Source organism: Nerophis ophidion, linkage group LG05 (genome assembly GCF_033978795.1).
Source record: "Nerophis ophidion isolate RoL-2023_Sa linkage group LG05, RoL_Noph_v1.0, whole genome shotgun sequence".
In the NCBI taxonomy this organism is placed as follows: domain Eukaryota; kingdom Metazoa; phylum Chordata; class Actinopteri; order Syngnathiformes; family Syngnathidae; genus Nerophis; species Nerophis ophidion.
The window spans coordinates 19,965,610-19,988,115 of NC_084615.1; the positions used below are offsets into that span (position 1 = coordinate 19,965,610).

General features: G+C 36.8%; 1 protein-coding gene across 2 annotated transcripts in view; it reads left to right on the forward strand.

The window, feature by feature from the left end:
- Nucleotides 1-11,199, forward strand: part of atp11c (ATPase phospholipid transporting 11C) — a 171,474-nt gene extending 160,275 nt beyond the window's left edge. For both annotated transcript variants that reach the window (XM_061900308.1, XM_061900309.1), the window contains exons 29-31: nt 2,054-2,163; nt 4,885-4,916; nt 6,643-11,199. In XM_061900308.1, coding sequence (XP_061756292.1) covers nt 2,054-2,158 — 105 coding nt within the window. In that variant the 3' untranslated portion in view covers nt 2,159-2,163; nt 4,885-4,916; nt 6,643-11,199. The remainder of the gene's footprint in view (nt 1-2,053; nt 2,164-4,884; nt 4,917-6,642) is intronic.
- The last annotated feature ends 11,307 nt before the right edge of the window (nt 11,200-22,506 follow it).

Below are 22,506 nucleotides of genomic sequence, written 5' to 3' on the forward strand. Positions count from 1 at the left end.
TTAGCTAACTAACTCAAAACACCTGGAAAAGCCTTTAAATGGTCTCTCGTTTTGATTATGTATGACACACAATCATGGGGAAGACAGCTGACTTGACAACTGTCCAAAAGATAACCATTGATACTTTAAAGAAGGAGGGCAAGACACAAAAGGTCATTGCCAAAGAGGTTGGATGTTCCCAGAGCTCTGTGTCCAAGCACATTAATAGAGAGGCGAAGGGAAGACAAAGATGTGGTAAAAAAGTGTTCAAGCAAGAGGGACAACCGCGCCCCGGAGAGGATTGTCAAACAAAACCGATTCAAAAATGTGGGGGAGATCCACAAAGAGTGGACTGAAGCTGGAGTCAGTGCTTCAAGAACCACCACGCACCAACGTATGCAAGATATGAGCATCAGCTGTCGCATCCCGTGTGTAAAGCCACTCTTGAATAAGAGACAACGTCAAAAGCGTCTCGCCTGGGCTCAAGACAAAAAGGACTGGACTGCTGCTGAGTGGTCCAAAGTTATGTTTTCAGATGAAAGTAAATGTTGTATCTCCTTTGGAAATCAAGGTACCAAAGTCTGGAGGAAGACAGGAGAGGCACAGAATCCACGTTGCCTGAAGTCCAGTGTCAAATTTCCACAATCGGTAATGGTCTGGGGTGCCATGTCATCTGCTGGTGTTGGTCCACTGTGTTTCCTGAGGTCTAGGGTCAATGCAGCAGTCTACCAGGAAGTTTTAGAACACTTTATGCTGCTTGCCGCGGACAAATTTTATGGAGGTGAGGATTTCATTTTCCAACATGACTTGACACCTGCACACAGTACCAAATCTACCACTACCTGGTTTAAGGACCATGGGATCCCTGTTCTTGATTGGCCTGCAAACTCACCTGACCTTAACCCCATAGAAAACCTATGGGGTATTGTGAAGCGGAAGATGCGAGATGCCAGACCCAACAATGCTGAAGAGCTGAAGGCCACTAATAATGCAACCTAGGCTCTCATAACACCTGAGGAGTGCAACAGACTGGTCGACTCCATGCCACGCCGTATTGCTGCAGCAATTCAGGCAAAAAGAGCTGCAACTAAGTATTCATTGCCGTACATGCTGAAACTTTCCATGTTCATACTTTTCAGTTGGCCCACATTTCTAAAAAATATTTTTTGGTACTAGTCGTAACTAATATTCTAATTTTCTGAGATACTGAATTTGGGATTTTCAGTAATTGTCAGTACTAATCATCAAAATTTAAAGAAATAAACATTTCAAATATATCACTATATGTGTAATGAATTGATATATTATGTAAGTTTCACATTCTGAATATAATTACTGAAATAAATCAACTTTTTTATGATATTCTAATAAAATGAACAGCACCTGTATAAATATATATATGTGTATATATATATGTATATATGTATATATATATATATATATATATATATATGTATGTGTATATATATATACATACATATATATATATATATATATATATATATGTGTGTGTGTGTGTATATATATACAATTATATGTATGTATATATATATATATATATATGTGTGTGTATATATATATATATATATGTACAGTATGTATGTATGTATATATACAGTATATATATATATATGTGTGTGTGTATACATACATATATATATATATATATATATATATATATATATATATATATAGTAAAATGTTTTTGTCATAAAGACACAAATGAACCTCCATAACAGGCCTCTTGTTAATAAAACACTTATAGATGCCTGGTACTCTCTGCATTTGCGTAAACAAATGCTCCAGGCCACTTTATGAGGAAATGCAGTGTTTTATACTCATTGAAAAACTGATGTTTCCCCATGTCGAGACTTCTTTCTTGTCAGTGTTTCTTTGTTTCCCGCTGCTAGTACACAGTCAGGCAATGTGTGTGTGTGTGTGTGTGTGTGTGTGTGTGTGTGTGTGTGTGTGTGTGTGTGTGCGTGTGTGCGTGTGCGTGTGCGTTTGTGGGTGCGTGCGTGTGAGTGTCCGCTTAGTTACGTCTATGGTTCTCCTCTTGCCTCGCCCCTTCCAGAAGAAGCCGGTTCAGTCGAACGCCGGGGGCCCCCCCTCTCCCCTGTCGTCAGCCAGGCCCCTGCTCATGAGAACCTTTTCAGACGAGTCCAATACTGTCATTTAAACAAGGTACTCGGTCACCTTCTGGCCATTTAAGCCAAACCTAGAGTTTGGCGAGCCCACGCCGACCCAACAGTGCTGGGTCATAACTCCCTAGACCTACCTGTAGAACGCAGCCGTGCCAAATCCACCAAAAACCGCCGTGTTCCGCAGGCTGATATCGGTCGGCTGAAGAGGTGCACTTTCCCCATTGACGAATTTGTCCTTCACTTTTCACCAAAATGTGTTCAAATTGTGCATTTCCATGGCCAAATGCTCCTTTCAGCCTCCCTTTAGATGCCTGCAGCTGCCCTAACCCTCAGCATGTGTCTTTTGATTGTTTTCCAGTGGATGTGGAATGTTGTACTTGTCTGCTTGTTGTGTTGTCACCTGGTCATGTGTGCATGTTGACCTTTAACCTCAGGCTGTCATACATGGAGTATTGTGAGAATGAAACATCTCATGACTTTGCGACAGTACTCTCCCTGTTATTTTTCCTAAGACATATTTAGTATAAAATACAATAGAATAAAAAGTACTTTATTAATCCCTGGGGGAAATTTAGCACCACAGTTTGCTCACAACAGACAATAAACAAAGACTTAAGTATTTTTTACTTGTGAATAATATAAATACAGTCTATTATACAGCTTTATTCACATGTGAATAATATAAATACAGTCTATTATACAGCATTATTCACATGTGAATAACATACATACAGTCTATTATACAGCATTATTCACATTTGAATAACATAAATACAGTCTATTATACAGCATTATTCACATGTGAATAACATAAACCCAGTCTATTATACAGCTTTATTCACATGTGAATAACATAAATAAGTCTATTATACAGCATTATTCACATGTGAATAATATAAATACAGTCTATTATACAGCATTATTCACATGTGAATAACATACATACAGTCTATTATACAGCATTATTCACATTTGAATAACATAAATACAGTCTATTATACAGCATTATTCACATGTGAATAACATAAACCCAGTCTATTATACAGCATTATTCACATGTGAATAACATAAACACAGTCTAATATACGGCATTATTCACATGTGAATAACATAAATACAGTCTATTATACAGCATTATTCACATGTGAATAATGCCGTATAATGGACTGTATTTATGTTATTCACATGTGAATAACAAATAGTCTATTATACAGCATTGTTCACATGTGAATAACATAAATGGGCCGGTAGTAAGGTTTAGTGGTGTGACGGTACCACCATCGCGGTTTGGTATGAACTTTGGTTTCAAAAGTCTCTGTTTTTTTAAATGCAAAACTGCTGAGCTTTTGTGTAAACTATTTTGAAATTGAACAAATAACTGCAAACCGATAATAGGCGATTCCCTAATAAAATACAGTAAAAAAAATAAAATGTATACCGTATTTTCCGGACTCTATAGCGCACTGGTATATAAGCCGCACCCACTACATTTTAGAAATAAAAATGTGTTTTTAATATATTACGGACTTTAAGCCACAGATATATGCGTTTTGAAATGACTTAGGGACAAAAAGATTCTGTAAATATTTATTTACGTACCTTAATTGTTTCCCGGCGATGTCCGTAAAATGGCTGATCAGACAAAATATAAATCATCGTCATGGACCTTATGTAAAATATACGGTTGTGGTTTTTAACGGTGTACTACTGTTTATGGAAAGATGGTACGTTTGTTTTAACGGTAGAAAAACTGCCAGCTACGTTGCTGTAATAAAAAATGAACTTGTACTTTTTTCCCACGAACAATATCATGTTGTAAAAAAACAATGTCAATTTAACACAAACAGTCTGGCAACTATACTTGGGGCGGTATAGCTCGGTTGGTAGAGCGGCCGTGCCAGCAACTTGAGGGTTGCAGGTTCGATTCCCGCTTCCGCCATCCTAGTCACTACCGTTGTGTCCTTGGGCAAGACACTTTACCCACCTGCTCCCAGTGCCACCCACACTGGTTTAAATGTAACTTAGATATTGGGTTTCACTATGTAAAGCGCTTTGAGTCACTAGAGAAAAGCGCTATATAAATATAATTCACTTCACACTCACAACTAAGCTGCCAACTTGTTCTGTAAAAAACAGAACAGTGGTACTGTTTTTATATTTACCGTAAAATATTGTAAAAAATAACAAAAACAGTATTTTACAGTAACGTTTTGTAAATGTAAAGTTTTTACTGTAAAATCAACAATCTACTTAAAACTATTTATATAATTAATAATCGAATCCAGAGGCAAATTCATACCTTATCCGCTGTTACAAGCGGGCCGATGTGGCCCTCAATGAAAACGAGCGAATCACTTTGCAATGCAGTCTGCTGAAAAGGATGGAAAGCACCACTCTGCATCGCATCTGATGCCGTGGTCGAAGTTGGAATTGCCACAAAAGTAATTCTAAGACATTATACTTTATGCTGCCATCTGGTGGCTAAAGTGGATAGTGCACCCCCACCCAATTTCTCATGTGTAGGGTCAACCGTGACCAATGGGGCCATAGCAATCCCCTTCCTATTGTCCGTATTTCATGGAAGAAGGAAGAACGTGCATCTTTTGTATTCCTCCAAATCCACAAACGACCACTGACGCCCTGAGTAGAGAGTTTGGGATGTTTCATGTCCGCCTCATGTCAGTGTGAGCCAGCAGTGTTTTGTTTTTTTCCGGAGTTTGTGCACACGTTGCTTAAACCTTCATTTGTGTCCTCCTACTAGCCGCCAGAGGATGACCTCCAGTGAGCACCCAGGTAACAAAAGGACAAACACCGAAGGCCTGATTTACTCAAGGTTTGCGTGTGCTAAAGCACGTGCAAACCTGATAGCACGCGCCAAGCTGATCTACTTAACGTGTGCAAAGTGGACAGCGTCTGTTAAGTGAGCGGAATAAGGCTTGTGATCCATTCATTTATATGCAAAATATGTGCACATCATCAAGACGGCCACGATTCTGTCATAAAAATAAAATGCTAATGTAATTATTGAGCACGCACATTGTGATTTATCAACACTCATCACTGTTTTGCCAGCACTATTTAGCGTTTCTTTTAGCAAGTGTTAGACCAGGGGTGTCAAACTGGTTTTCATTGAGGGCTACATTGCATTTATGGTTCCCCTCAGAGAGCCGCTTTTAACAATGAATAATATACTAATATACATGTATATGTGTATATACTGTATGTATATATATATATATATATATATATATACATATATATATATATATATATATATATATATATATATATATATAATACGTTAACAATATATGTTTCTACATAAGCTGCAAAACAATATATATATATTTTACTTTGAAAACTGGCAGCTTACTCACCAGAATTTTACAGTAAAAGCAGTGTTTTTTTTTATTGCATATTAAAAAAATGCAATACATGTAAAAATAATTGCACTGTTTTTAAACATATCTGTCAGTAGACTCGTTATGGAAGCGCTAAAAACTACAAACCCCGTTTCCATATGAGTTGGGGAATTGTGTTAGATGTAAATATAAACGGAATAGAATGATTTGCCAATCATTTTCAATCCATATTCAGTTGAATATGCTACAAAGACAACATATTTGATGTTCGAACTGATAAACCTTATTTTTTTTGCAAATAATCATTTGCAAAATGCACCACTTTACAATTGCATGCGCAGTCTTAGTAGATCACACTACTAATACACTACTCTTCTGACACCAGTAGTGTCAGAAGAGTAGTATAACATACAATGGAATTTGGAAAAAAAAAGTATAAAAAATAAAATCTGCACGCCAATCCACATGAAGTACACGTTTGTGTACTTATGGACTAAGTACATCATATCAAAAGATTATTTTTTATTTTTTATTCTACCTAGGGTCCAATAAGCCCTAATAGCAAAGAGAAACAAAAAAAGCATGTAAACAAACAGTAAATAAGGCGGTCTGCACCACTTTACAATTGCACATGCAGTCTAAGTAGATCACACTACTAGTACACTACTCATGTCAGAAGAGTATAACATTCAATGGAATTTCGGGAAAAAAAGTGTAAAAATAAAAATTTGCATGTCACTACACATGAAGTACACGTGTGTGTACTTAATGGACTAAGTACATCATGTTATAAGATAATTTTTTGTTTTCATTCTAATTAGGGTCCCATAAGCCCAAATAGCAAAGAGAAATAAAAAAAAGCATGTAAACAAACAGTAAATAAGGCGGTCTGCACCACTTTACAATTGCACACGCAGTCTTATTAGATCACACTACTAGTACACGCTATTTTATGAATTGCACACGTTTGGATCTTAGTGAACCAGGCCCTCGGCGTCTTGTTTGACGTCACAGCCGTCCTCCGATCCGCTCACCGAAATCAACAGCCTTTGCCCGACTAATTCTTCTGTGAAATTTCAATTCTCGCTGTCTTGTCCTCCGCCTGTTCGCCGCCCTGACCACCTTCTCCCCCTTCCCCTTTCCCCCGGGTCCCCCAGGTGGAAGCGGTGGCGACCGTCTCCTACATGCAGCTCAAGGCGCGCCAGTGAAAAGCGGGACTCGCACCAAGAGCGGCGGCCACATTCAGGGTTCAGGTCTGACCGCCGCCCCAGGAGGATAAAAACAGACTGCAAGTTTTTTTTTCCCGTCCCGAGGCCACGCCCTCCTCATGGCGCCCACGCATGGTTACTGGAAAGGAAAAACACTCAAGACGTGAGTACTCCCATCTTTTTTTCGCCTTGCGTGTCCGATGTCCACTCCAGGCCGCATGGGAAAATAAACACTTTCTAGAGTCTCACGGTTTTTAAGATGACGTCCTGGTCCGAGATCTGCTTCATGGCTCTTTTACCTTCTTTTCCATCATTTTTTTTTTTTTCAAGTCACACACTCGCAGGTTTAAATTGTGCAAGAACCAAACTGTATCAATTTGAGAATTGATTAAGTCCAAAATGTTTGTGTGTTTGCGTGCGTTTGTGTTTGCACGTGTGTCTGTGTGTGTGTGTGTGTGTGTGTGTGTGTGGAGGACTTGATTAGTGATGTTGGACCTAAATAGTTGAGTTGATTATGTCCGAGTCTAGTTAAGAAAAGAGGAATAATATATGTGATTTACTGTACGTAAAGAAGCTCCGAAAAGCCAAAAAAAAAGGTCAGAGTCAAACACTCGCAGGTTTAAATTATGCAAGAACCAAACTGTATCAATTTGAGAATTTATTAAGTCCAAAATGTGTGTGTGTTTGCATGCGTTTGTGTTTGCGTGTGTGTGTGTGTGTGTGTGTGTGTGTGTGTGTGTGTGTGTGTGTGTGTGTGTGTGTGTGTGTGTGGAGGACTTGATTAGTGATTTCGGACCTAAATAGTTGAGTTGATCATGTCCGAGTCTAGTTAAGAAAAGAGGAATAATATATGTGATTTACTGTATGTAGAGAAGCTCCGAAAAGCCAAAAAAAAGGTCAGGAATGTCGTGTCTTCGCACTTGTGTGACTCACTAGATCAGGCCTGGGCAATTATTTTGACTCGGGGGCCAAATTTTTAGAAAAAACTGTATCTGGGGGCCGGTATATCCATTTTTAGGAAAACTAATACAAAACCTGACAATAAAGTCTGATTGAATCTAAAAATGTTATGACAGACCGCCTTAAAAACGGAATGGATTTTTTTTCTATGCACGATAAAACCCTGAATATTGAGAACATATGAACGTCACACCCCCCCTCTCAATCCACATATATTACAATCAACCCAAATGCAACAAAAATGCAACAAACACAGCCAAACATGAACGTGAAGGGTAAAAAAACAAAAAACATCTACAATCTGATATATGTGATGTATCACTAAGCTTTAGAACTTTCTTGTAAAAATCTCTTTCCACGTCTGTCCCTGACACCCACATTTCAGGCTCTGTGGAAACACTCTGTGGAAACGCTCCCCACCCACACTGCTTGTTGCCTCGTCTGAGCTGCTGTGACGTAGATTACCATAGTAACTAATAAGGTTAGTATACGGGTATTAGTATAGTACCGCGATACTAATTAATCATATTTGGTACCATACCAGCTCTGAAAAATACTGGCCCTCCACACCCTAAGATTTTTTGTTAAAATAAAGCCTGTAATGCAATTTTTTCTGGTCCCCTTTATTTGGAAAAGAATCGAAAAGTATCAAAATAATATCAGGACAACACTAGTTACTAAAATATCATGCAAAAGCGCAGATTCCAACCATTGAAATACTTTGTATAGTTGAACACTTATGGTCATTAGAAAACATGACTGCACATCATAATGGCAGCTAGACTTTCCATCTTAAAGATTTAAAAAAAAAAAATTGGGGAATGTCCGGCGGGCCCGATCGAAAATCTTAACGGGCCGCATGTGGCCCCCAGGCCTTAATTTGCCCAGGTCTGCACTAGATGTTTTCTGTCTTCTCGTCAGTTTTAGTGATTCACCAGTCGGACGTTGGGAGACATTTTCTCATTAAATAGCATGATTTTGACAGTTTTTGTACCAAAACGAGCAGGCCACACTTCAAACGTGCACTGTAACCCGAGGACCCCAGGGTCGGCAACCTTCAGCTCGTCCTCTTCGTCTGAGATTTTTTTTTTCCCCCCAACAACTAAGTGAGGAATTTTCAAGAAGAGTTCTATATTATTCTGATTGTCCGTGAGACTGTGCATGTACAGCACAGGTCTTGGACACACCTAATCCTAATTCAATGGGTTTTTTTTATGTTCAGGACTATTCCAGATTGTCACTGAAGGCATCAAAACTATAAATAAACACATGCGGAGTTATGTTCTTAACAAAAAAAGGTGAAATCATTCTAGTTTCTTCAAAATAGCCATTCTCTGCTTACTGCGTTGCACACTCTTGGCATTCTCTCGATGAGCTTCAAGCACACCTGTGAAGTGAAAAACATTTCAGGTGACTACCTCTAGAAGTGCATCTAAAATCCATTATTTCTGGTGGGCGCTGTGGCGCCCTACTCTGTTCAGCAGTCCTTGAACACACCGTAAAAACGCACCGGTTTAGTTTGTCAAACGATTGCTCTGTGCTAAAAGAGCACAATTTGTCGGTTCAATATGCAAAATTCAATATCTCTGTCGCTCAGACAGTTTGAGCTTCAAGAGGTAGTCACCTGAAATGGTTTTCACTTCACAGGGGAGCTTGAAGCTCATTGAGAGATTGCCAAGAGTGTGCAAAGCTGTAGTCAGAGCCAAGGGTGGCTATTTTGAAGAAACTAGAATACAAAACATGTTTTCAGTTGTGTTAAGTACATAACTGCATACGTGTTTATTCATAGTTTCAACACCTTCAGTGACAATCTACAATGTAAATAGTCGTTAAAATAAAGTTAATTCTTAGTTTCGATGCCTTCAGTGACAACCTACATGTGTCCGTTAAACTGAGACTAACAGGGTCATATTCCTACTGCATGTGGAAGGCTCTTCACGAATACTCGGAAGAAAATAGAGAGTTAAATTTTGCGCGCAGCAATTTGATGGTCAGTAAAATAAAAATATTGTAAGTAATTTGTCACGTTTCATGTGTCAGTTAAACTGAGACGAACAGGGTAATATCCCTGCTGCATGTGAAAGGCTCATCAAAATACTCCGAAGAAAATAGAGTTGAATTTTGCGTTGACCGATCTGATGGTCAGTAAAATAAAATATTGTAAGTCATTTGTCACGTGTCATTTGTCAGTTAAACTGCGACGAACAGGGTCACATTTCTACTGCATGTGGAAGGCTCATCAAAATACTCCGAAGAAAATAGAGTTGAATTTTACGTTGACCGATCTGATAGTCAGTAAAATAAAATATTGTAAGTCATTTGTCACGTTTCATGTGTCAGTTAAACTGAAACAAACAGGGTCATATCTCTGCTGCATGTGGAAGTCTCATCAAAATACTACGAATAAAATAGAGTTGAATTTTGCGTTGACCGATCTGATGGTCAGTAAAAAAAAAATAGTGTAAGTAATTTGTCACGTTTCATGTGTCAGTTAAACTGCGACAAACCGGGTCATATCCCTGCTGCCTGTGGAAGTCTCATCAAAATACTACGAATAAAAGAGTTGAATTTTGCGTTGACCGATCTGATGGTCAGTAAAATAAGATATTGTAAGTAATTTGTCACGTTTCATGTGTCAGTTAAACTGAAACAAACAGGGTCATATCCCTGCTGCATGTGGAAGGTTTATCACCAATATTTGGAATAAAATAGAGAGTTTAATTTAGCGCGGAGCGATTTGATGGTAAATAAAATAAAAATATTGCAAGTTTATAAGCTGTTGTTTTGTGGCTCGGGATTATTGCGCTTTAATGCAACGTATTTATGGCCACACGTGAGAAATGTAGAAAAATGATGGTGAAAGGCTGCCGACCCAGGTTGTGAGAATTTAAGGTGGCCTGCCAGGGAGTTCCACAAAATAAAACCCTCAGAGGAGCTTTTTTAAAAAATATCCAAAAAGAGGCAAATGCACCTTCTTTATGAATGTTATGAGTGAGTGTCTCCTGACCTTTGACTGGTTCCTGCTAGGTTCCTGCAAGGAGCAGTTTTATCTTGACACGCTCACAGCACTCCTGCACTATTGACCACGCCCACCCTCCGGTGTCAAAGGTCACCGAGGCACACGGCCCTCTTGCACAAGTCGCATAACAGCCACACCCGAAATGCACTAACTGTCCAGACCTGGAAGCAGCGTTCTTGAAAATCTGTCAGTCGAGTGACTTTTTTGTCATACATTCCATTTTTGTCACGCAATCACTTTACAACACAAATATTGTTTGACTTACCAAATGTTGTATTTTTTACTGGGGAGTCCGCCCGTGTCCGCATCACACACCACACACACTAAATAATCAGGTGGCGCTCGGCTTTTCCAAGCTTCTTCTTCACTTTGATACGTTACCTCCAGACCGCACTGCGCTGGCGACGGACTGCTTTGTTACACGGCATCGGCGATGCTCCCTGGAGTCCCAACGTCTTGCTTGTCCAAAAAAAAAAAAAAAGAATATGTCACGAGAGCGGATTGTATTTTTAACCTTTTTTTTCCAACCACTCTTTTTTGTAAGAAAATCAAAATGTACCAAAAACCAATAGGTTGTCGGACCTGTGGCCACTCGATGCCCTATTGTCCGGCACGCCAACCTCTCAGCTGAATGTATTGAAGTTATATTTAAATCCTGACGGTTTTTCTGTAATATTAAAGAACATTTTGGAAAAAAAGGAAGTGTCTGGTGCTCTGTGTTTGAATGGCTGTTCACGCTTGTCACGTTTGGTTCGTTTTAGAGGAACTCTGGTAAGGTTTGTGTCTGGGAATTTTGTCATTCATCAGGTCGTTGTAGTCTCTGGGCATTCAATCATCACAACTGGATTGTTTAAAGTTAAAGTACCGATGATTGTCACACACACTAGGTGTGGCCAAATTATTCTCTGTATTTGATCCATCACCCTTGATCACCCCCTGGGAGGTGAGGGGAGCAGTGGGCAGCAGCGGTAGCTGCGCCGGGAATCATTTATGGTGATTTATCCCCCAATTCCAACTCTTAATGTTTGGTTTGTCTTGGAAGACGTTTGGACTCTTATCCGAGTGGACTTCATCAGTTCATGATCATACACATAGATTGGTCAGATCTAGTCTTAGTCTTAGATTGGTCAGGTCCAGTCTTTGACTTAGATTGGTCACGGTTTAGTATAGTCTTAGATTGGTCAGATCTAGTCTTAGTCTTAGATTGGTCAGATCTAGTCTTAGTCTTAGATTGGTCACATCTAGTCTTAGTCTTAGATTGGTCAGATCCAGTCTTTGACTTAGATTGGTCACATAAAGTCTTAAATTGGTCAGAACTAGTCTACGCTTAGATTGGTCAGATGTAGTCTTCGACTTTGATTGGTCACATTTAGTATTAGACTGGTCAGATCTACTATTAGATTGGTCAGATCTAGTCTTAGACTTATATTGGTCAGATACAGTCTTAGACTTAGATTGGTCAGATCTAGTCTAAGATTGGTCACATTTAGTCTTAGACTGGTCAGATCTACTCCTAGATTTGTCAGATCTATTATTAGATTTAGATTGGTCGGATCTAGTCTAAGATTGGTCACATTTAGTCTTAGACTGGTCAGATCTACTCCTAGATTTGTCAGATCTATTATTAGATTTAGATTGGTCAGATCTAGTCTTAAACTGGTCAGATCTAGTCTTAGATTTAGATTGGTCAGATCTAGTCTTAAACTGGTCAGATCTAGTCTTAGACTTAGATTGGTCAGATCTAGTCTTAGATTTAGATTGCTCACATTTAGTCTTAGACTGGTCAGATCTACTCTTAGATTGGACAGATCTATTACATTTAGATTGGTCAAATCCATTGTTAAATTGGTCAGATCTAGTCTTAGACAGATTGGTCAGATCCAGTCTTAGACTTAGATTGGTCACGGTTTAGTATAGTCTTAGATTGGTCAAATCTAATCTTAGTCTTACATTGGTCACATCAAGTCTCAGTCTTAGGATGGTCACATCTAGTCTTAGTCTTAGATTGGTCAGATCCAGTCTTTGACTTAGATTGGTCACATAAAGTCTTAAATTGGTCAGAACTAGTCTACGCTTAGATTGGTCATATCGAGTCTTCGACTTTGATTGGTCAGATCTAGTCTTAGATTGGTCACATTTAGTATTAGACTGGTCAGATCTACTATTAGATTGGTCAGATCTAGTCTTAGATTTCTATTGGTCAGATCCAGTGTTAGACTTAGATTGGTCAGATCTAGTCTAAGATTGGTCACATTTAGTCTAAGATTTGTCACATTTAATCTTAGACTGGTCAGATCTACTCCTAGATTTGTCAGACCAACTATTAGATTTAGATTGGTCAGATCTAGTCTTAAACTGGTCAGATCTAGTCTTATACTTAGATTGGTCAGATCCAGTTTTAGACATTAGATTGGTCAGATCTAGTCTTGGACTTAGATTGGTCATTTTAGTCTTGGATTGATCAGATCTTGTCTTACAATTACATTGGTCACATTTAGTCTTAGACTGGTCAGATCTACTCTTAGATTGGACAGATCTATTAAATTTAGATTGGTCAAATCTATTGTTGGTCAGATCTAGTCTTGGACATAGATTGGTCAGATCCAGTCTTAGACTAAGATTGGTCAGATCTAGTCTTAGACTTAAATTGGTCAGATCTAGTCTTAGACTTAGATTGGTCACATATAGTCTTAGATTGGTCAGATCTAGTCTTAGATTGGCCACATTTAGTCTTAGATTGGTCAGATGTACTCTTAGATTTGTCAGATCTATTATTAGGTTTCGATTGGTCAGATCTAGTCTTAGACTTAGATTGGTCAGATCCAGTCGTAGACATTAGATTGGTCAGATCTAGTTTTAGACTTAGATTGGTCACCTATAGTCTTAGATTAATCAAATCTAGTCTTAGAATTAGATTGGTCACATTTAGTCTGAGACTAGTCAGATCTCCTCTTAGATTGGACAGATCTATTATTAGATTTAGATTGGTCAGCTCTAGTGTTAAACTGGTCAGATATAGTCTTAGATTTAGATTGGTCAGATCTAGTCTTAGACTTAGACTGGTCAGATCCAGTCTTAGTCTCGGACTGGTCAGATCCCGTCTTAGTCTCGGACTGGTCAGATCCAGTCTTAGACTTAGACTGGTCAGATCTTGTATTAGACTTAGATTGGTCACATCTAGTCTTAATTAGATGTGACCAATCTAAGTCTAAGATCATAAACTAATGAAGTCAACTTGGATGAGAGGCGAATCGTCTTCTTTACACGAGCTTAAAGTAGAACGTGTTCGGTGATGGATTCCAAGGACCTGGACTCAATCCAATTGCCCCGTGTCGGTTTTGATCAGACAGAGAACAAACTTTATGGGACTATCTTTTCAATATTCCGTGACATTTATTTGCATCAACACAGACATTTACTACAGACGCCCTCTGGCTGGCGTGAGAGACAAGAACTTGATAATCAAGTCCTCTTGGATCTAAATTGAACTATCAATGAGAATCAGGTGTGCTGGCAGGACAACGGAATAGAAAGTAAAGTTGCTTCAAAACACACACACAAACAGGAAATACTGACACAATAAAAGCACCAGGACAGGAAGTGACTGTAAACACAGGAAGTAGAAACTAGAAATAGCAGTGGGCAGGAATTATCCATCCATCCATTTTCTACCGCTTATTCCCTTTTGGGGTCGCGGGGGGCGCTGGTGCCTATCTCAGCTACAATCGGGCGGAAGGCGGGGTACACCCTGGACAAGTCCCCACCTCATCGCAGGGCCAACACAGATAGACAGACAACACTCACACTCAAACACTAGGGCCAATTTAGTGTTGCCAATCAACCTATCCCCAGGTGCATGTTTTTGGAAGTAATTAAAACACAAGAAAACCCAAACTGTCAACAGCCAGCCTGACAATTCTGCCCTCGCTACTCGAGTCCAGCCTGTGCACGTAAGTTAAAGGCCTACTGAAACCCACTACTACTGAGTCTGATAGTTTATATATCAATGATGAAATATTAACATTGCAACACATGTCAATACGGCCGGTTTAGTTTACTAAATTACAATTTAAAATTTCCCGCGGGGTTTCCTGTTGAAAACATCGCGGAATGATCACGCGTGGTTGTGACGTTATTGGTTGGAGGGGACATATTAGCCCAGCACCACTTACGGCTAAAAGTCGTCTCTTTTCATCGTGCAATTACACAGTATTTTGGACATCTGTGTTGCTGAACATTTTGCAATTTCTTCAATTAATAATGGAAACGTCAAATAAGAATGCTGTTGGTGGAAAGCGGCGGATTGCAGCTGCCTTTAGCAACTGAAACACAGCTGGTCTTTCTTTGTTTGTTGTGAAGCTTTAACACAGAACGGTCAAGCGAACATGTTTCTCTATGTCAACCAGCAAGTTTTTGGATGGGAAAATTGTGATATTAAGTCGGCTCTTACCGGAGACTTGAGTGGATTACGCGACCTCCTCCTGCAGCTCAAAATGGCAGCTGTGATCTTGGCTCCTCGGCTTCTCTGAGACACTGGCGTTCACCGCAGCCATCCGAATTTCAGGTATGACTTTATAATCTCACTAAAATACTATTAACACAATAAATAGATAATGGATTTTCCAGAATTATCTTAGTAAATGTGTCTAATTACATCTGAAACGCTCCCACTGCCGCCGCCTTGAGCTGTCGCCTTTTTTTTTTTTTTTGTGCTTCACTCTAACTTTCCTCATCCACTAATCTTTCATCCTTGCTCAAATTAATGGGGAAATCGTCACTTTCTCGGTCCAAATTGCTCTTACTGCTGGTGGCTCACATTATAAACAATGTTCAGATGTGAGGAGCCCTCACACCGGTGATGTCACGCGCACATCGTCTGCTACTTCTGGTACAGGCAAGGCTTTTTTATTTGCAACCAAAAGTTGCGAACTTTATCAACGATGTTCTCTACTAAATCCTTTCAGCAAAAATATGGCAATATCGCAAAATGATCAAGTATGAATCATAGAATGGACCTGTTATCCCCGTTTGAATAAGACAATCTCATTTCAGTAGGCCTTTAAAAGCATTAAAAAACAAGTTTCGTTGAGGTTTGATGTTCCTCCTTTTCCATTATTTTCTTTCCTCAGTTTTATCTCCTTACATTGCTTCCTTAATTTAGGTTTGTAAGACTGAAGTGTAAACATAAGTATAACGTCGATTGTGCATGTTACATCAAAAAAAGAGGTTTAGTGTTTATACATTCACATAATTCTCTACAGATGTTTACACATAAAAATTACATTCACACTAAACTTGAGGTGTAGCGTTGCCGCCCTCTAGTGGTCAAATTTAGCACTGTATGTATTAAACCAAGCTTTACTCTCAGGACAAATATCAACACAACCACGAATACAAAAGACATCACTAAGTCAGCAATTGCAATACAAAATTAACTAAATATATTTATGCACACATAATTTATTAAAAACGTTTGACCAAGTTTGGTGATGAAGTTTAGACGCTGGTATTTCTACCATTGTTGCTTCATGTTTGGATCAATGTGTCCGTCGCTTAAAAGGTAGGTCCGACAGGAAACAATGACATTCATTATTTACAGTACATATTACTTACATTACATATTAAATTACATATTATTTACATTACAGACTTACATTACATATTACATTGCATATTGAATCACATATTACTTACACATTATTTACATTACATATTTACTTTAAATAGTACTTATATTTACATTACATATTAAAATACATATTTACATTGCATTTTTACATTATATATTAATTACATTACATGTTATTTAAATTACATATTACTTAAATTACATATTAAATTGCATATTATTTACATTACATTTTTACATTTCATCCATCCATCCATCCATTTTCTACCGCTTATTCCCTTTCGGGGTCGCGGGGGGCGCTGGCGCCTATCTCAGCTACAATCGGGCGGAAGGCGGGGTACACCCTAGACAAGTCGCCACCTCATCGCAGGGCCAACACAGATAGACAGACAACATTCACACTCACATTCACACACTAGGGCCAATTTAGTGTTGCCAATCAACCTATCCCCAGGTGCATGTCTTTGGAGGTGGGAGGAAGCCGGAGTACCCGGAGGGAACCCACGCATTCACGGGGAGAACATGCAAATGACTTAAATTACATATTCGCATCGCATAATATTTACATTACATATAATTCACATTACATATGTACTTTAAATATTACATTACATATTTACATTGAAGCTGGATTCCAAAGACCTGGACTCGATCCAAACGGCCCGTGTCGGTTTTGATCAGAGGGAGAAAAACCTTTATGGGACTATCTTTTCAATATTCTGTGACATTTATTTGCTTCAACACAGACCTTTATTACAGACGCCCTCTGGCTGGCGTGAGAGACAAGAACCTGATAGTCAAGTCCGCTTGGATCTAATTTAGAACTATCAATGAGAATCAGGTGTGCTGGCAGGACAACGGAGCAGAGTGTAAAGCTGCTTTGAAACATAAACACCAAACAGGAAATCTTAACACAATAAAAGTACCAGGACAGGACGTGACTGTTAACACAGGAAGTAGAAACTAGATATAGCAGTGGGCAGGATTTAAAACAAAAGAAAACCCAGACTGTCAACAGCAAGCCTGACAATTCTGCCCTCGCTACTCGAGTCTAGCCTGTGCACGTAAGTTAAAAGTATGAAAAAAAACAAGTTTCGTTGAGGTTTGATGTTCCTTCTTTTTTTAAATTATTTTCCTTCCTCACTTTTATTTCTTTACATTTCTTCCTTCATTTAGGTTTGTAAGAATGAAAATATTAAGAGAAGTATAACGTCCATTGTGTATATTACATCAATAAAAGAGGTTTAGTGTTAATACATTCACATAGTCATCTACAGATGTTTACACATAAAAATGACAACATTCACACTAAACTTGAGGTGTAAAGTTGTCGCCCTCTAGTGGTCAAATTTAGCGCTAGATGTATTAAACCAAGCTTTACTCTCAGACAAATATCAACACGACCACGAAAACAAAATACATCACGAAGTCAGCAATTTCAATACAAAAGTAACTAAATATATTTATGCACACATTATAATTTATTAAAAACGTTTGACCAAGTTTGGTGATGAAGTTTAGACGCTGGTATTTCTAAGATTGTTGCTTCTGGTTTTGGATCAATGTGTCCGTCGCTTAAAAGGTCCGACAGGAAACAATGACATTCATTATTTCGTTGTTCAGTCCTTGTTAAAAGTCAGATGGTTGCCATTTATTTACATTTGTTTAGGGTTGGATGAGGAGTCTTCTTCTACTCACCCACTGCTGGCTGCTTCACATGCCTCGCTGTTGCCCTCCTGCGGGGTAGCGAGAGTACTGCACCAATCTTCCTATTGTTTACATTTCATGTTATTTATATTACATATTTACTTTAAATAGTACTTATATTATATTTGCACTACATAATAAAATACAGATTTACATTATATTTTAATTACACTACATATTTAGATTACATATTACATATTACTACATTACATACTAAATTAAAAAATATTTACATTATAGATTTACATTACATATTAAATTACAAATTATTTACATTACAGATTTATATTCCATATTACTTATATTCCATATTAAATTACATATTACTTACGTTACATATTTACTTTAAATATTACATTACATATTTACATGACATATTTAAATTACATATTAAAATACATATTATTTATATTACATATTAAATTACATATTTACATTATAAATTACTTACATTACATATTATTTGCATTAAATATTAGTTTTATTACATATTCACATTACATATTTACTTTAAATATTACTTAATGTATTACACATGATTTACATTACATATTACTTGCATTACATATTTACATTACATATTTACCTTAAATATTATTTATAGTACATATTTTCATTAAATATTGTATTACATATTAAATACATATGTTTTTACATTACATATTAATTAAATTACATGTTATTTACAGTACATATTACTTACATTACATATTAAATTACATATTATTTACATTACAGATTTATATTACATATTACTCACATCACATATTAAAGTACATATTAGTTACATATTATTTACATTACATATTTACTTTAAATAGTGCTTCCTCCCACTTCCAAAGACATGCACCTGGGGATAGGTTGATTGGCAACACTAAATTGGCCCTAGTGTGTGAATATTGGCATCACATAATATTTACATTACATACAATTCACATTACATATGTTTTTAAATTTCATATTACTTACATTACATATTGGCATCACATAATATTTACATTACATACAATTCACATTACATATGTACTTTAAATATTACATTACATATTTACATTGAAGCTGGATTCCAAAGACCTGGACTCGATCCAAACGGTCCGTGTCAGTTTTGATCAGAGGGAGAAAAACCTTTTATGGGACTATCTTTTCAATATTGTGTGACATGTATTTGCTTCAACACAGACATTTATTACAGACACCCTCTGGCTGGCGTGAGGGACAAGAACCTGATAGTCAAGTCCGCTTGGATCTAAATGGAACTATCAATGAGAATCAGGTGTGCTGGCAGGACAACGGAATAGAAAGTAAAGCTGCTTTGAAACATAAACATCAAACAGAAAATACTAACACAATAAAAGCACCAGGACAGGAAGTGACTGTTAACACAGGAAGTAGAAACTAGAAATAGCAGTGGGCAGGATTTAAAACACAAGAAAACACAAACTGTCAACAGCAAGCCTGACAATTCTGCCCTTGGTACTCGAGTCCGGCCTGTGCATGTAAGTTAAAAGCATGGAAAAAAAAAATGTTTCGTTGAGGTTTGATGTTCCTTCTTTTAATTATTTTCCTTCCTCACTTTTATTTCTTTACATTTCTTCCTTCATTTAGGTTTGTAAGACTGAAAATATTGAGAGAAGTATAACGTCCATTGTGTATGTTACATCAATAAAACAGGTTCAGTGTTAATACATTCACATAGTTATCCACATATGTTTACACGTATAAACATGACAACATTCACACTAACTTGGGGTGTAGCGTTGTCGCCCTCCAGTGGTCAAATTTAGTGCTACATGTATTAAAACAAGCTTTACTCTGACAAATATCAACTCGACCACGAATACAAAAGACATCACGAAGTCAGCATTTTCAATACAAAAGTAACTAAATATATTTATGCACACATTATAATTTATTAAAAACGTTTGACCAAGTTTGGTGATGAAGTTTAGACGCTGGTATTTCTACCAATATAGTTGCTTCTTGTTTGAATCAATGTGTACGTCGCTTAAAAGGTCCGACAGGAAACAATGACATTCATTATCGCCTTTTATTTACATGTGTTTAGGGTTGAATGAGCAGTCTTCTTCTACTCACCCCACTGCTGGCTGCTTCACTGTGACACATGCTTCGTTGTTGCCCTCGTGTGGGGTGGCGGGAGTACTGCACCAATCCGCCTATTGTTTACATTTCATGTTATTTACATTACATATTTACTTTAAATATTACTTATGTACTATTTACATTACATATTAACATAAATATTTACATTGCATTTTAAATACACTACATATTATTTGGATTACATATTACTTACATTACATATTAAATTAAAAATGATTTACATTAGTGATTTACATTACATATTAAATAACAAATTATTTACATTACAGATATACATTACATATTAAAATAGATATTACTTACATATTTACTTTAAATATTACATGACATATTTACATGACATATTTAAATTACATATTAAAATACATATTTACATTACGTATTAATTACATTACATATGATTTGCATTACATATTAAATTACATGATTACATTATAAATTACTTACATTATGTATTATTTGCATTACATATTTACATTAAATATTCACATTACATATTTACTTTAAATATTACATATGTAAATTACACATTATTTACATTACATATTACTTGCATTACATATTATTTACATTACATATTTACTTTAAATATTACTTATAGTACATATTTACATTACATATTGCGTTACATATTAAAAAATACATATTTTTCACATTACCTATTAATTAAATTACATATTATTTACAGTACATATTACTTACATATTAAATTACATATTTGTATTACAGATTTACATTAGATATTACTTACATTACATATGATTTACATTACATATTTACTATAAATAGTACTTATATTTACATTACATATTGAAATACTTATTTACAATGCATTTTTACATTACATATCAATTACATACTACATGTTATTTAAATTACATATTACTTGCATTACATTTTAAATTGCATATTATTTATCATTTTTACATTTTTACATTTCATATGACTTACTTTACATATTGGCATCACATAATATTTACATTACATATAATTTACATTACATATGTACTCTAAATATTACATTACATATTTACTTTGAATATTATTTACATTATGTATTACTTACATTACATATTTACATTACATATTATTTCCATTACGTAATTACTTTGAATATTACATTACATATTTACATTACATATGATTTACTTTAAATATTATTTTCATTACATATTATTTACATTGCATATTATTTAATTTAAACATTATTCGCATGACATATTACTTATACATATTATTTACATTACGTATTACTGAAGTTAAATATGATTTACATGATATATTATTTACATTGCCCTGTTTGACCTTACAAAACAAAACTAGCCCTTTTTTACGGCAGTTTCTGACCATTTACGACACCCACCTAAACAGAGCAAACTAGTTGAGCACAACTACATGAATAACAACTGTAAGATAACATTTTAAACTGTATGCCAATAATATGTAATAAGTACTAAATAATTTATGGCAGATTGAAGGCCCAAACGTTTTATTTAGCCCACCGAACATTAATAAGTTGAAGAAACCATTCAAACTAGTGTTGATCGTGTGTGCAGTACTCCCGCCATCCCGCAGGAGGACATCAGCGAGGCGTGTGTGTCACAGTGAAGCAAGCCGTGGTGTGAGTAGAAGAAGACTATTCATTCAAGCCTGCAAAAAAAATTAATGACAACAATATGACTTTTAACAAGCACTGATCTTTGTCAAGAAACTTAGTCAAACATTTGTAAGTACATTTTATTTATTTAGATAATTAGTTTGTTTTGAAAATTGCTGACTTCGTGTTGTCTTTTTGTATTCGTGTTTTTTTTTGTCTGAGAGTAAAACTCGTCTAATACATGCAGCGCTACATGTGACCACTAGAGGGCGACAACGCAAACAGTAATAAGTCAACTACCATGTGTTTAAATCAAGGGACTCAAACCAGCGGCCCGCCGGCCAATTGCGGACCGCAAGACTTTATTTTGCGACCTGCACCTTGATATGAACATTTAATGTTGGTGCGGCCCGCGAGGTTTATATGAATGAGGCTTTACAACGTTATATTTGTACACCTTCGATTTTCCCATTAGACTCGCAATTTTCACTGCCCCTCCAAGGGTAATTATTCTTCCGAACTTTACCTATACAAAATTATTAAGGGGGCACTGTGGAGGCACTTTACCTATACAACATTATTAGGGGGGCACCGTGAAGGCACTTTACCTATACAACATTATTAAGGGGGCACCGTGAAGGCACTTTACCTATACAACATTATTAAGGGGGCACTGCCTTCAAAGTCCTCTACAACCCGTACAAACTGCGTGCCAGCCTAGCCACATGTTGTAATTGGATTCAGTAGACACAATAAGTGACTGCAAGACATAGTTGGTCA